The sequence below is a fragment of the Lipotes vexillifer genome, unplaced genomic scaffold, assembly GCF_000442215.2.
Source record: "Lipotes vexillifer unplaced genomic scaffold, Lipotes_vexillifer_v1.1 scaffold1849, whole genome shotgun sequence".
NCBI lineage: Eukaryota > Metazoa > Chordata > Mammalia > Artiodactyla > Lipotidae > Lipotes > Lipotes vexillifer.
In genome coordinates this window covers 268,186-283,544 of record NW_006792854.1, presented here as the reverse complement: position 1 = coordinate 283,544, position 15,359 = coordinate 268,186, and the positions used below count along the sequence as shown (strand labels likewise).

The following is a 15,359-nucleotide window of genomic DNA, read 5'->3' as shown; positions in this document are numbered from 1 at the left end:
CCCTACAAGCTTACTAGGAGGGCTGTGTATATATTTCTTATAAGTTACAAGTGAATTTTTGTTTTTTGTTTATTTTAAACAATGTTCAGAGTATAAAGCTCTGGCATAACTTTCATTATTTGTAGTCTTGGTGTGCACACCTGTCCTCTCTGCTCACTTGGATTTATTTTCATGTTATGTCTTCCTGGATTCTGTTTTCTATGTTAATCTTAAACATTCAGATGTACCTTATAATGGAGACAGTAGACTAATATGTAAAAACTAAATTTTTATAATCCTGAAATTGGCACTGAGTATGTTTGTTAACATCTAAGAACCAGAATTAAAAAATAAATAACTTGAGATAGGAAAACTGGCTTCTTTTTTTTTTTTGCGGTACGCGGGCCTCTCACTGTTGTGGCCTCTCCCGTTGCGGAGCACAGGCTCCAGACGCGCAGGCTCAGCGGCCATGGCTCACGGGCCCAGCTGCTCCACGGCATGTGGGATCCTCCCGGACCGGGGCACGAACCCATGTCCCCTGCATCGGCAGGCGGACCCCCAACCACCGTGCCACCAGGGAAGCCTGGAAAACTGGCTTCTTATTTGTTGAAATTTGCTCAATAAAACAAAGTTATTTCAAATAAGGAACGATTGTTACCAGTTCTTCTGATAATCTTGTCTCCTCATGGATTTAGTAATTAATAAAGGCAAATAATAAAATATCATATGTTGTGTTAAAATTTGCATTATACAGTCTTTATTTGTAAAATATTTTTAATTCTAAAATCTTGTACTAAATTGGATAACAGTAGTTTGCTTGCCTGTTTGTATTACTTTGTTGGAAATTTTTGAGAAGTAACACGTTATATCAAATAGCAATTTATTACCTACAGCTTGCCAGTGCTAATGACAGTAAAGTCTAGAAATACATTACTGATTTGAAATTTTGTTATTCAAGAATAATTAATTATTCATTTCTCTTAAAACTTTCTTACAAGATTTGTATTTAGGATTTGTTTTAATCAGGTATGGTAAGTCACACAGACACGGGAATAATTGTCATGAAGAAAGAACTTTGTACTCACAGATCTCTAGAAACACCTGCAGGGCCACATGGGGATGGAGCAGGGGTGGGGAAGAGCACAGCCCAGCCTTTAATGGGGTTTTTGCTGGAAGGAATGGGTAAGGCAGGGTAGATACCTGCGTAAGCTTAGGATTGGATAGTTTGAATAATTTCAAGGGTTAAAGTCTAGGGGTAGTTCCTAGTTGTCCCATGCCAGGCCCTTGGGTGATTTGGAGCCGGGGAATATTGGCTTAGGTGGGAGAGGTTGAGGAAGGAGGTGCATGGGGTGTGGCTCTGGATTGGTTGATTGGTACAGCAGAAGTGTACTCCCAGGGGAGTCCTTTGCTCTCTTCAGGAAATAGCTAGCCCTGGGAGGGGCTGCCTCTCCAAGATCAAGGCCCCAAATGCCAGAGCATCAACACAGAAAATAAGAAGATACAGTCAATACAAACTTTATGTTAACACTCAAAATACTTCATAATTTAAATTTCGTACTTTCTTCATTAAAAAACATTGGTTGCAGTTGGCTGTTGTATACTTTTGTTTATAAGATCTTAAATTTTAATGAAAAAGCGCATTTTATAAATCTAGCTTTTCTGATTGGTACAATCTGTCAGTGATATTTCTAGAAAAACAAATTATCTTTTACAGAGGAGATATAAACAGAATATTGGTTGGTAAATTTTTTAATGGTTCTCTCATCTGAATATTATTGATATTATCTGTCTTTCAAGGATAATGGCAGCTTTATACATTTCAGAAACAAAACAAAACCAGACAAAGACTTCAGGATGTCACTGCCAACCCAGTCGTAGACTCAGGTGCTGTTTCCATATGTATATTTTTTAGAGATAGTGTACATGAGAGACTAGAGAATATGTAACAAATTTATTTTCAAGCTTTACTTTTTAAAATGGTGAGTTTTAGGATGTTGTCAAAGATACTGTTAATTAAAGCCTAATGTGAAATGCTAGACATTTGGAAATGAGACAGTTGTGTGGTTGAGACAGTTTCATTTCCTCACAGTCACTGGTAGATGCATTTAAGGGGATCATCTTAGTTATGTAGCCTTTTTATAATCTCAGTAACTTTATTCAGCACCCTCATTCATGTATTTGAGTTTTTTCCCCTTGTAAGGAGCTTTCTTGGAAAGCACACCCAACAACTTCAGCTTATATCTCACAGGGAGTTGGTGATTCATGGGTTGGTTAATGTTTGTATGACACCAGCAAAGGTTGTCCTTTCTGCTTTTCCTACCAACTCTGGAAAAATCGCAGCTCTTCTTGGAGAAGTTTTTGAGAAAGGAGGAAGCTGGCAGTTGTAGTTTAAAAATGCAGTAATAATGCTAAAAGTAATGATGATTATAGTAACAATAATAATAATCTTGAGCTTTTATTATATACTAGTTGCTAGTATGAGTGCTTTATGTATTTATATGAATAGTTAATTTAATTCTCAGAACAAGCTCATTGTTTTCATTTTTTTTGGATGAGAAAATTGAGCCCCTCAGAGGTTAAATCTTGCTTGAGGGACATAATTGGAAAGTGATGGAACCCAGACTACAAGTCTAGATTGTGCGCTTTAACCGTGCTTTTATAACTTAAAAATCTATAGCTCAGAAGTAAGGAAACTAAAGCCGAAAGATTTAAAGCCATTGGCCCAAGGTCACTGGAGCAATCAGCACTGAAATTCCTCTCCTGGGTGTCATTTTCACTATCTTCGTATGCTTTCTCTAGGTGTACTCTCTGCCTTTATCCTCTTATATTTGGGTGAATCTTCTTGCTATTTTTGACTTGCTGTGGTTCCAAATTCTGAAAATTATATTCTTCCTTTGGAATTGTTTTACTTGACAAGGAAGCCCCCAGGAGTCAGTGTAGCTTTATGGACTGAGAGGGTGGACGTTGCAGCCTTAGTGCCTGTAACTGAATCCTACCTGTGCCGGTTTTAGCCATGTGAACTCATACAAGTCAGATACTTCTTGTGTTTCAGTAATTTTATCTGTAAAATGGGTTAATTATGGTAGCTATCCCACAGGGCTGCTGGTAGGAATAGATAAGTTAATACAGTAAAGCTGCTTAGTGTGGTGCCTGGCACATAGTAAGCATTTTATAAATATTTTCTATTCTGGCTGTATTATTTATGAGAAATGTATACTCCAAATTAAACTCAGCACATTATCTCACACCTATTAGGTACTCAGTAAATGCATACGGAATGAATAAAAATAATCATCAATTGCTTTGTATTGGCCTTTGCTTTTTATACTGGTTGGAAAATTAAGGTTATAGAAGATGAGATATTTTCAATGTTTGTATTAACCTCTATTACTAAGACTAAGGACCAATATTACATTATGCTCTTCATCTCATGCTATTTTTCCCTTCACTTTTCTCATCTACAAAACCATTAGTTTTTCATTTAGTATTTTTATTGAGATTGTGTAGAAAGGTATTTCATACATCTGAGGTACCATTGGTGATGTAAAGGTTTATGACATCATATTTAAAACTAAATGTTAATGTCTTCGAATTTTTTCATGTCACATTTTCCAAGTAATATCAGCTACCCATTAAATAAGAATTTAATTGCAGGAATGGTAACGCAGTCGTCAGTAAAATGACTTTAGTTGGCAGCGTTGTTTAGCCGTGAGATGAGGACCAGGAAAGCAGGATTGAGATCCTCCCACAGCAGTTGTTCAACATTACATTTGCTTTTGCCTTTTCTGTTTAAATAACGCAAGAATTAAATCCTTTAAAAGGGAGCCCATCCATCTCCTTTCACGTGTGTCCTTCTTGCATCAGAGAAAATGCTGCATAATTCTGAGATGACAGCCCCACCTCTGATGTCACCCAGGGTGGTACAGTCCTCTCCGAGGCTTTGCTGGGGTTCCTGCTGCTGCACTGGGGAAATGGTTACATTAAAGCTCACTCCCGTCATCTCCATTATCTCCTTGGAAGTAGTTTTCACAAATATAGAAAGGCCCTACGGTGGTTGTTTTCGGTAAGCTACCAAGGTGGAGAGCGCAGAGGCAGACGGGAGTGTGAGGGCAGGCTGCTGTGCCTTTGTGACACAGGGAGAGGCGGCAGCTCGCTCAGCCGGGCTCCTGGTGCTCAGAGCGCTTCCATGGACATCACCCTGTGCATTGCAGGGCCACAGGGGCTGCCAGGAAATCTGAAACTCATTTGCTTCCAGTTACTAGAACGGCAGATTTTGAATTAGCCAGCTTCTTTTCTAGCTAACTTTTCTCAAGCGTTAAGCTGATGAACTGGGCATTTTCTATGATCAATGGGTAACTGCTGGAGCTACAGTAATCTCTGTGAGTAACCTCTATTTGTAGGTCTATGCAGGCAAATATATTTTTATATATCTATCTTTTGTAAAATGCTGCTGTAAAATGATCCGTCTGTATTATTGACTGCTTTTGCTTACTAGTCTTGTCTTTTGACCATCCTAGTAGGAGACTGCTGGGGCTGGATGAGGTTTTGCTGAATCCTGACTAGAGAAGCACATACTGCATTTATCCGGGGTGTCCACGCCAGCCGTTCTTTAATTCCCCAGCCGCCAGAAAGACACCACCTGCCCTCCGAGTGCTGTTGCCCAGAACCTCCCCTGGCTTTAACGTGGAAGGTTTATTTTAGCATCTGACATTGGATTTTTCAAAATTTTTATTTTTAAATAGAAAACAGAATATTATTCTTACCTGTAATTTTATTTCCTTTCATTGTTTTTTGTTGTTGTTCAAACGGCTTTCCTGGGAACACAGAATTCTATCATCCTGTTTCTCCCTGTTTCTGATGTATTATATAGAAAGAAAGAGGAAGCCAGCTACCCCTGTAGTCTTAGAAAGCCATCATATTGTGGCACTGGATGGGAATGGGGAGGAGTTTCTCTTAAAGAGCTCAGACTGCTTTCCCCCTGCGCTGCCGGAGTCTCTGGAGGAGAGCGTGGCTAGCCCCAGGCAGCACCACAGCCGCTCTGTGAGCACTGTCCTTGAGGCTGAGGTGGTCTCTGCTGGAGGTTTATTTTTCCTCAGTTTACACATGGGGGTGTGTTTTTCTTATCTGTGGAAAGTGTCACTTTTAGAGTAGTTCAAGATTGATTTCTCTCTCACCAGGGAACTTGACTTTGGTGAAATTTGCATTTTCAGAGATGCTTGGAATTATTGCTCATGTCAATTTGCAGCCTGAATCCTTAGCAAAACTGTGGGTCTCTTACTGAGCATGAAAACTACTGAGTGCAAATATGGATCAGCTGAGGCTTGTGACAGGCTGGAGGCTGAGTGGAGCTGTTGTTTTCCACTGCACTTGACATCTGTCTTGGCACACAGTGGTTTAGGGAAGTCCACAGCTGTAGTGGATCATCACTGCTAGGCACTCCAGCCGCTTGGCATTTGTGATTTTTAAGAAAAAAGAATTGTATAGTATTTTGAATTTCAACTTAAGTATTAAATTTCTTTAATATTTCAATTTTAAAATATTAAAATGTATAATAAATATATCTTAAATAAGAATTTATATTAATACCACCACATCTCCACATCTGTGTTAACTTTAGCAGAAGAGAGCCTGCTATAAACAAGACTGGAGTTCTTTAAAAGCTTAAACTTTTGCTTTTAAAAATAAAGTGAAAACAAAAAAAATCAGTGAAGATCAGAGAAATGTAAAAATTGGGTCTTCAGAGAGTAAAGTAGTGGTGACCAGGGGCTGTCAGGGTGGGGAAAATGGGGAGATGCTGGTCAAGGGTACAAACTTACAGTTACAAGATGAATAAGTTCTGGGGCTCTGATGTAAAGCATTGTGATTATAGTTAATAATATTGTATGATGTACTTTGAAGCTGCTAAGAGAGTAGATCTTAAACGTTTTCACCACAAAAAAGAAGCAATTGTGTGATGTGGCAGAGGTGTTAGCTCAAGATATAGTGGTGATCATTTTTCAATCTGTAAGTTTATCAAATCAACACGTTGTATACCCTGAACCTACACAATGTTATATATCGATTACATCTCAATAAAGCTGGAAAAAATTAAAACATAAAATTGGGTTTTTAAAAGTGTGGATTCCTAACAGGAAGAAGTAGAAAAAGGATAGAATGGATGAAATCAGAGGAGCAATGATGATCAGAAGTGCTAAGACCGGAAGGAGAAGCACGAAGTGTGGATATAAGAAGAAACAAATGAGAGTGGATGATAGGTCAAAGTGGAGAATCCTACTGATTGAGAAAAGGAAACCAGCTTTTAAAAACAATGATTTTAAAGATAGGTCTAAATTCAGCTCTTGCAGCTTAGAATTTCTCCTCCGTGATGAGTGCCAGGTCTCTGCCAGCGTGCAGAGGTCGCTGGACTGCTCCTTAGCGCATTTGTCTTACCTTCTGTGTGTTGTGTGCTGCTGCTCCTAGCCCACAGAGCTCCTCTGCAGTTGACCGGAATGGAAAGCTAGTCTCATTTCCCCAGGGACTAGAATTGAAGGAGAAGAATTGGGTTCTGAATCATTAGTATGTGAAATTTAGTTTGCGATGAGCACAGCTGTAACTATTAATCACTTGGGGAAAGAGTGTCCAATTAATAGAACTGTCTCTACTTGTGTGCACATGCTAATAGCTTGTGTAGTGGTTGGCAGACCTTTTCCTGGGTTTTGTAACATATAAATACCTTAAATATCTGTGCTTTTAGAGGGTTATTAGTGACCAGGTAATAGCCAGCATCCTCAACTACATACTGTAGCTGTCTCCAAAGTGGGACTTTTATTAGAGTGAAGAGTGTGTACCAAAGTATAATGTACTTAGATTACTCATTTAGCAAATTATCATTACTCATACTCATTTTATATCACCTTTATCATACTAAATATATTTTCTATTGCTTAGTAAAAATGGTTATTCTCCTGTTTGTTTCTTTTTTTTAAATAAAACTTTTTCTACTGCACTGCAAATCGAAACCATGCATGCATCACTGTGGTACTGGAGGGGTTTATTGATTGTTAGAAACATTGATCATTGTTATTCACAGTTAAGGATTATGATTACTTATAGATAAAATGTATTTGAGATTTTTTACTCTGCAAGGCTTACTTTTTATGTTGCTTTGTAAATTGGACCTTTGTCTTCAATTTTTTTTTATTGATTTATGAAATTTCAGACTAAAGGGGACAATCAGGCACCCTTCTGTCCATGGGATTGAATTCCTTCCTGACAGGTCGGGGGCAGTGTGTCTTTAAGGTTGTTTCTGTAAGTTTTCCAGTGTTGAAATAACTTAAGAATTTATAGTTTTTTTTAATCACACTGATTATACGTTTTAATATGTTTGGTAACTGATATTCATCAGGGAACAGAGAGCACCAAGGACATTACTGCATTTATGAACAACCTACAAGGGAAGGAGAGAAACCGACTTCTAGTGGCTGGGTTAGCCATGATTTATAAAGGATTGAAAATGTGCTCAACTGTACTTATAAAAAATAGTGCTGTCTTGAAAGTGCCACACGAGAGTGAATTTGCCTATGCATTTTTATTTTACAAGTGATATATCCAGTGACATGAACCTTGAAAGTCTGGGAAAATCTCCCAGTTTTTAAAAACAGAAAAACCTTACCTTTCCCTCAGCTTCTTTCTTTTAAGCTACAATGTAATTTCTTTAACGCTATGTACAGATGTTAATGTACAGGCATTTACTAATGCTCAGTTTTACATTTGTAGGGTTTTGTTTTAGGACTTTATGGTCTTTTGCCTAAAGGTAGAGACATTGACCATTCACTGTGGGAGAAATTCACTGTGAGCTATAAACTAAAGACAGGTCCCATCACAGTCGAGGTGGTTCTCTTCCTCTGCTGAAAGGATCCTGGATCAGCTGGATGGCAATCCCAGACCAGAATGCCCAAGGCTTTCTCTTGATTGGAAGGAGAGGCTGCATGTTTTCTTCACCTGTTGTTTACTTGATTGAACACTTGGACCTTTCAGTTAGGAGGTAGGAACTCTTAAGATTATCTTTCAGAATAAAAATTAACCATTTAAATGTAGTCAGAACAACTTCTAGATATTGTTGTAGTTCTCTGGAGAAGTACTTCCATATTTTAAAGTGTATACAGATTACCTGGGGTTCTTTTTAGAAATACAGATTCTGATTAGGAAGGTCTGAGATGGTACTTGAGTCTGCATTTTGAACAGACTCCTGGGTGATACCTATGCTGCTGTCCCCTGGCCACATTTTGAGCAGGAAGGTTCTAGGGCAGTGCTTTCAAACAGACTCCTCTGTGAGCATGGAAAAATGTTCTGTATCTCTGGTGCAATATGATAGCCACTAGCAACGTATGGTATTGAGCACTGGATTTTCAGTTTTATTTAATTTTAATTAATTTTTAAGTAGTTATATGTGGCTGTGGCTACCATATAGGGCAACATAGCATTTAGAGAGTAAGATAAACAATTGAGAAATTAATGTTTAATGGTAACAGCCCATGTAGGATCATGGTGAATTCTAGAACTATGGCCAAGGTTGTCCCCACTTAAATTTACCACTGCTTAAACTTTGTCTGCAAGAGAAAATATATGCAGATAGAGTTGCTGGATTGCAAGCTCCTTGTTAGGAAGGACGACCCCGCCCCCCCCACCCCCGCAATGTTTCCAGCATTCTATTCAGCCTGTACTTGGGAGTAGGGGACAGAACTTAGGTGGCATTGACGTGTAGTATTTTGCTTGGGTTTTGGGAGGCTTCTTTCTGTTTCTCTTTTGAGGTTCTGTTAAATGGTATCCTGTTGGTTATAGGACATTCTTCATTCATTCATTGATTCAACAAATATATCCATTTTGCTCGGTACTGTTATTCTAGGCTCTGGGGATATAATGGTAAAGAAATCAGACAAAGTGATTTTCTTTTGGAGTTTATATTCTTAGTGGCAACAACACAAAATAAGACAAAACAAACAAAGAATCTTTTCCTAAAAATGACTGGGCCTAGTTCCTAGGGAATGTGTGTATGATTCGTAATTGTGGTTTCATGGACGTGGCCCCCATAGTCTTTTGGGAAACCTATATCCAGTTGCTCAGAATCCCTTATGATAAACTTCTTTACTTCACATTTCTACCGTGAAGCTGTGACCAAGTCTGAAGAAGACTTGCCCAATAGTTCTTTTTCTTCTTCTTCTTTTTTTTTTTTTCCTTCAGCCATTTTCTTTCAAGGAGTTTGCTACTCAGAGTAGAAAGAAATCCATTTCATTTACTGGGCCTCAAGCAGGGTCAGTCTTAGAAGGGCCACGGTTTTTCTGAAGCTCATCTTTTGGAGCAGGCTTGTTTCTCCATGATTTCGAGAATTCTTTTTTGAAGTATAATTGACATACAATATTATATTAGTTTCAGGTGTACAATGTAATGATTCATTATCGTATATGTTGTGAAATGATCACCACAGTAAGTCCATCACCATACGTAGTTACGGAAATTATTTTTCTTGTGATGAGGACTTCTAAGATCTACTCTCTTATCAACTTTCAAATATGCAAGACAGTATTATTAACTATGGTCCCCGTGCTGTATATTACATCCCCATGATTATTTTATAGCTGGAAGTGTGTACCTTTTGAACCACTTTACCTGTTTCACCTCCCCCCCACCATCCTTCTGACAACTTCCAGTCTCTCCTCTGTATATGTGAGCTTGTTTTAGTTTTTGTGTTTTTTTTAAGATTCCACATGTATTCCACATACCATTCAGTATGTGTCTTCCTCTGACTTATTTCATTTAGCATAATGTCCTCAAGGTCCAATCATATTGTTGCAAATGGCAAGATTTCATTCTTTTTTATGGCTGAATAATATCCCATTATATAAACTATATATAATATATATATACCACAGTTTCTTTATCCGTTCATCCGTCGATGGGCACTTAGGTTGTTTCCATATCTTGGCTATTGTAAATAATGCTGCAGTGAACATAGGGGTGCAGATATCTTTTCTAATTAGTGTTTTTGTTTTCTTCAGGTAAATACCCGTAAGTGGAATTGCTGTATCATATGGTAGTTCCATTTTTAATTTTTTGAGGAACCTCCACACGCTGGAGGTTGCACTAATTTACGTTCCATCAACAGTGTACTAGGGTTCTCTTTTCTTCACATCCTTACCAACACTTTTTATTTCTTATCTTTTTTTTTTTTTTTTTGGCGGTGCGCGGGCCTCTCACTGTCGTGATCTCTCCCGTTGCGGACCACAGGCTCCGGACGCGCAAGCTCAGTGGCCATGGCTCACGGGCCCAGCAGCTCCGTGGCATGTGGGATCTTCCCGGACTGGGGCATGAACCCGTGTCCCCTGCATCAGCAGGCGGACCCTTAACCACTGTGCCACCAGGGAAGCCCTCAGAAGATTTTTTAAATTTCAGGGAAAAAATGGAAGACACATACTAGGGTATCTCACTACCAATAAAGATGGAGGGCAGGGGAGGGATGTAAAGCTTAGTAGAGGTAGAATAGATAAGCTCTGGTTTTTATTTGTTGTATCATGTTGGCAAGTACATCATTCCTTTGAGCCTGTTTTCTTGCTAATTATGTTAGGTAGCCAAATTAATTCTTTGATTCCTTTGACTTTTGCAGTTTTATATTCTATGATCCTCATGTTTTTGTAAAGGCATACTCTAACTTCAATAAAAGCATTATAACATCTATAGGAAATATTTCCCACTGTGACCTAAGTACTTCTCTAACAATTTTAAGCTATTTTACTAAGTTAAAGAAAAAAGCCCATGCTTTTGGATTGTATACTTTTTTCTTTCATTGCATTTTAACAATAAATTTATAGCTTTTAAACTATGGAGAAAATTAAGTCCTCTGAATTATTAAGGAAGAGAAAACTGTTAAAAGCCTAAAAAGTGTAAAATATGAAAAATGTTTTTTAAAAAAGTATAAAAAGGTGTAAATAAATGCCAATATAGAATATTTCCCAATTCGTTTTGTTAAGCCCACATTACTACCCAAACCAGAGATAGCACAAGACAACTACAGACCAATATTGTTTATAAATATAGGTGCAAAAATACTAAAAAGCTGAATCTAGCAACTTTTAAAAAAGGATTATGCACCATGACCAAGTGGTATTTATTCCAGGAATGCAAGGTTGGTTCAGTGTATAAAAGTCAGTTAATGTAATGCACTCTTACTAGATTAAAAGACAAAACCCACATGGAAATCTCAATTGACAGAGAAAAAACATTTGACAAAACTTGGCACCCTTTCATGATAGAAACACTTGACAAACTGGGAGTAGAAGGGATCTTCCTTACCCTGATATATAGGGCGTTTGTGAAAAACCCACAGCTAACATCATACTTAATGGTAAAAGACTGAAAGCTTTCTCTTAAGATCCAGAACAAGACAAGGATGTCTAGCTCTTACCACTTCTAGTCAATAGTGTACTAGAGGGTCTGGCCAGTGCAGTTAGGCAAGAAAAAGAAATAAAAGACATCCAAATAAGAAAGAAAAAAAGTAAAATTATCTCTGTTCACAGACAACATGATCTTATATATAGGAAATCCTAAGGAATCCACAGAAAAGCTATTAGAACTAAATAGTAAGTTCAGCAACCAGTTGTATTCCTATATGCTAGCAGTGAATAATCTGAAAATGAAAAAAATTTCTGAGTATTATAGTATCAAAAAGAAAATACTTAGGGGAGTAAGTTTAACAAAAGTAATGTAAAACTTGTACAGTTAAAACAAAAACATGTTAAAAGAAATTAAAGAAAATTAAATAAATGGAAAGGCATCCTACAGTCATGGATCAAAAGACTTAATAGTACTATTGTTAGGATGCAGTGCTCTACAGATTCATCCCAGCCTCTATGAACATTTCAGCTGTCTGGCAAGCTGATCCTAAAATTCATATGGAAAATGCCAGGGTCCCAGAGTAGCCAAAACAACCTGGAAAAGGAAGGACAAAGTAGGAGGACTCACACTTCCTGATTTTACTTCTACAAAGCTACAGTAATCAAGATGGTGTTATACTTGCTGCTAGCTCAAAGGAATAGAATTTAGAGTACAGGCATAAACCTTTACGTTTATGGTCAGTTGATTTTCTATGAAGGTATTAATGCAGTTCAGTGGGGGAAATAATAGTTTTTTTCAACAGTAGTGCTGGGACAGTGGATATCCACATGCAACAGAATGACGTTGGAGCTCCACTTTACCCCATGTACAAGAGTTAATTCAAAATGGATCAAAGGTCTACATGTAATAGCAAACACTGTAAAACTCTTAAAAAAAAAAGGAATAAATCTTTGTGACCTTGGATTAGACAATAATTTGTTGCATATGACACCAAAGACACAAGCAACAAAATAAAAAAATAGATAAGTTGGATTTTATTAAAATTTTTAAAAATTGTGCTTCAAAAAAAACACCATCGGGCTTCCCTGGTGGCACAGTGGTTGAGAGTCCGCCTGCTGATGCAGGGGACACGGGTTCGTGCCCCTGTCCGGGAAGATCACACATGCCATAGAGTGGCTGGGCCGTGAGCCATGGCCGCTGAGCCTGCGCGTCCGGAGCCTGTGCTCCGCAATGGGAGAGGCCACAACAGTGAGAGACCCGCGTACTGCAAAAAAAAAAAAAAAAAACCAGAAAAACAAAACACCATCAACTAAGGGAAGAGACAACCCACAGAATGGGAGAAAATGTTTGCAAAGTATATATATGATAAGGAACTTCTGTCCAGAATATACAAAGGACTCTTACAAATCAATAATAAAAAGACAAGTAACCCAACTATAAAATGGGCAAAGGATTTGAATGGATATGTCTCTGAAGAAGACATACAAATGGCCAACAAGCATGTGACAAGATGCTCAATATCATTAATCAGTGCCACAGTGATTAATGATATTGAGCAAAATCAGAACCACAGTGAGATAGCATTTCACATCTACTAAGACAGCTATAATAAAAAATATGGGCAGTACTAGAACCCTCAGACTTTGCTGGTAGGAATGTAAAATGGTTTAGTTGCTTTGGAAAACTGGCAGTTTCTCCAAACATTAAAGAGAGAGAGTTACCATGTGACCCAGAATCCACTCATAGAAATATACCCAAGAGAACTGAAAATAAAAGTAGACACAAAAACTTGTACACAAATGTTCATTATTTATAATAGCTAAAATGTGGAAATAACACAAATGTCCATCAGCAGATGAATGGAAAGAAACTGTGGTATATCCATACAATGGAATATTATTTGTCAATAAAAAGAAAAGAAGTTCTGATGCATGGTACAGTGTGGATAAACCTTGAAAGCATTGTGCTAGGTGGAAAAAATACAAAAAATGCCACATATTGTGTGATTCTGTTGATATGAAGTAGAACACGTGAATCCATAGAGACAGAATGTAGGTTGGTAGTTACCAGGGGCTGAGGAATGGTGGCTAATGGATTGGATATAGGTTTTTTGGTGGTGGTAGGAGGTGATGAAAATGTTCTGGAATTAGGTTGTGGTGATGGTCACACAATTTTGTGAATATATTAAAGACAACTGAATCTTAAAAGTCCTATCACAGTCTTTATTGAAAAATTTAAAATGTCAGTGTGCCACAGAAAGAGGAATCTTTATTGCTTTTAACTGTCTTCCTTTTCAAAATCAGGGTTTGAAAGTTGCTTCCTCCTCAGATTTCAAGCAAGCCACATCCTCTTACTTCTGTCTTGTGAAGGTACTATCAATACTACAGTCACAGAGAAGTGCTTCTTGGATTCCATCAATACTGATTCAAATTTAATTTAAAAATATATTTCAAATTATTTCAAAAATGAAATATGAAACTGAATACACTCTTAGATGTATTATTATTTATCAGATTTTCCACATTGTGGGATACTATACATTAACTTATGTTTCCAAGTTACCTCATTTTGTACATGCCTTGGAATCAAGTCTTTCATGTCATTTCATTGTATATATTCAGACAGTCATCAAACATTTCACTGAATAGGAAGGTGGTAGCTGGCAATGCTTTAAAAGCAATAACAAAAACAACAGGTGTCCTCTGTCATAAAGTTGTCCAAGTGAGGACCCTACATTTCCCCGGGTAGATGAGGATATTCTCGATACAAAGTAACCAAAACCAAGTTCAGAAGGAGATTGGATCCTGGGGTGATAGGACTGTAACTGTTATCCATAAATCCTCAATTTAAAATTCTGTTATCAGAATGTCTTCATTTTTCTCATTGACTTCCATTTTAATAAGAAAAGGATGTAAATTTGATCCTATGTAGTAAATATATGCTAATTGTTTTTACTGCTTCATATATTGGGGTTCTGCATATGATACCATTTAAATTTTATTCAGTTGGGATCCCAGAGATCTTTCTTAACATATTAAGTTTCCTATTCCATTTTGACTTCAGTCTCATTCCCCAGGGATGTTCTGAAAGCATTCCCCCCCGCACCCGCAACAGAAATCCAACAGTGAAGGGGAAGCTTCCAGCCAAAAAAATATTTACTGACTTTAAATAGATCGTATCTTTTTTCTGAGGCTTCCATCTCAGAGATTGCACTGCACAGATATTGTTGGCTGGATCGTAAGACTATTTGTTGTTGTGCCCAATATAAATACTTTAGTTGCTATTTCATGAGTGGTATTTGGAAAATGATACATATCCTTATTTTCATCTGTTCTTGCATATGCAGCAACCGAGTTGCATGTGTGGGACTTCATCAGAAGCAGGGTTGAATAGGGCGTGTGTCATTAGATTGTCTCTGTCTGTGCCAAAACCTTTGTGGGTACTCTTGTGTAAGCTAAGTGGAAGGGACCACCGGCAGGGTTATGAGAAGCAAGTGTTGCAGAGGTGGGGGCAGGAGACGGTGAAAGGATCACATAAGGATTACTGAATGCCTAATGCGTATGGAGATTTATTAACACACATTGGAATCTGTTGTTCAGAACAAGTCATGTGTCCATTCTGTTCTCTTTGTAGGTGATCATGGAGGAAGCACTTTACTCCCCACGAATGTCACAAATGAATTTCCAGAATATGGGACCATGGAGGAAAGTGGAGAAGGCCTAAGAGCCTCTCTCGAGTTTGATGCCGAGTCTCTGCCGTGCTGCCCTCAGGTGCAGCAGAGGGTCCAGTCTCTTGCTGGCCATCCCTCTGGGCTTCTCAGTGTTACCGGAGGACCAAAAGATGTCAGAGAGGTCCCCTCTCAGAGTCATGTCAAGGAACAGAGTTTACAACCCATTGACTCTTTGATTTCAGCTCTGAAAGCCACAGAAGCCAGAATAGTTTCAGGAACATTGCAGGCTACAAAGGTACTGGATGGAGATGCGGTTTCTACTTTTTTAGTTCCGCAGGGGGAA

The 15,359-nt window shown here is 38.1% G+C and overlaps 1 protein-coding gene across 1 annotated transcript in view; it reads left to right on the top strand.

Moving 5' to 3' along the window:
- Window positions 1–15,359, top strand: part of LOC103085017 (PH and SEC7 domain-containing protein 3) — a 192,565-nt gene that overhangs the window by 41,705 nt on the left and 135,501 nt on the right. The window contains exon 3 of the mRNA XM_007466023.1: window positions 14,980–15,346. Coding sequence (XP_007466085.1) covers window positions 14,980–15,346 — 367 coding nt within the window. The remainder of the gene's footprint in view (window positions 1–14,979; window positions 15,347–15,359) is intronic.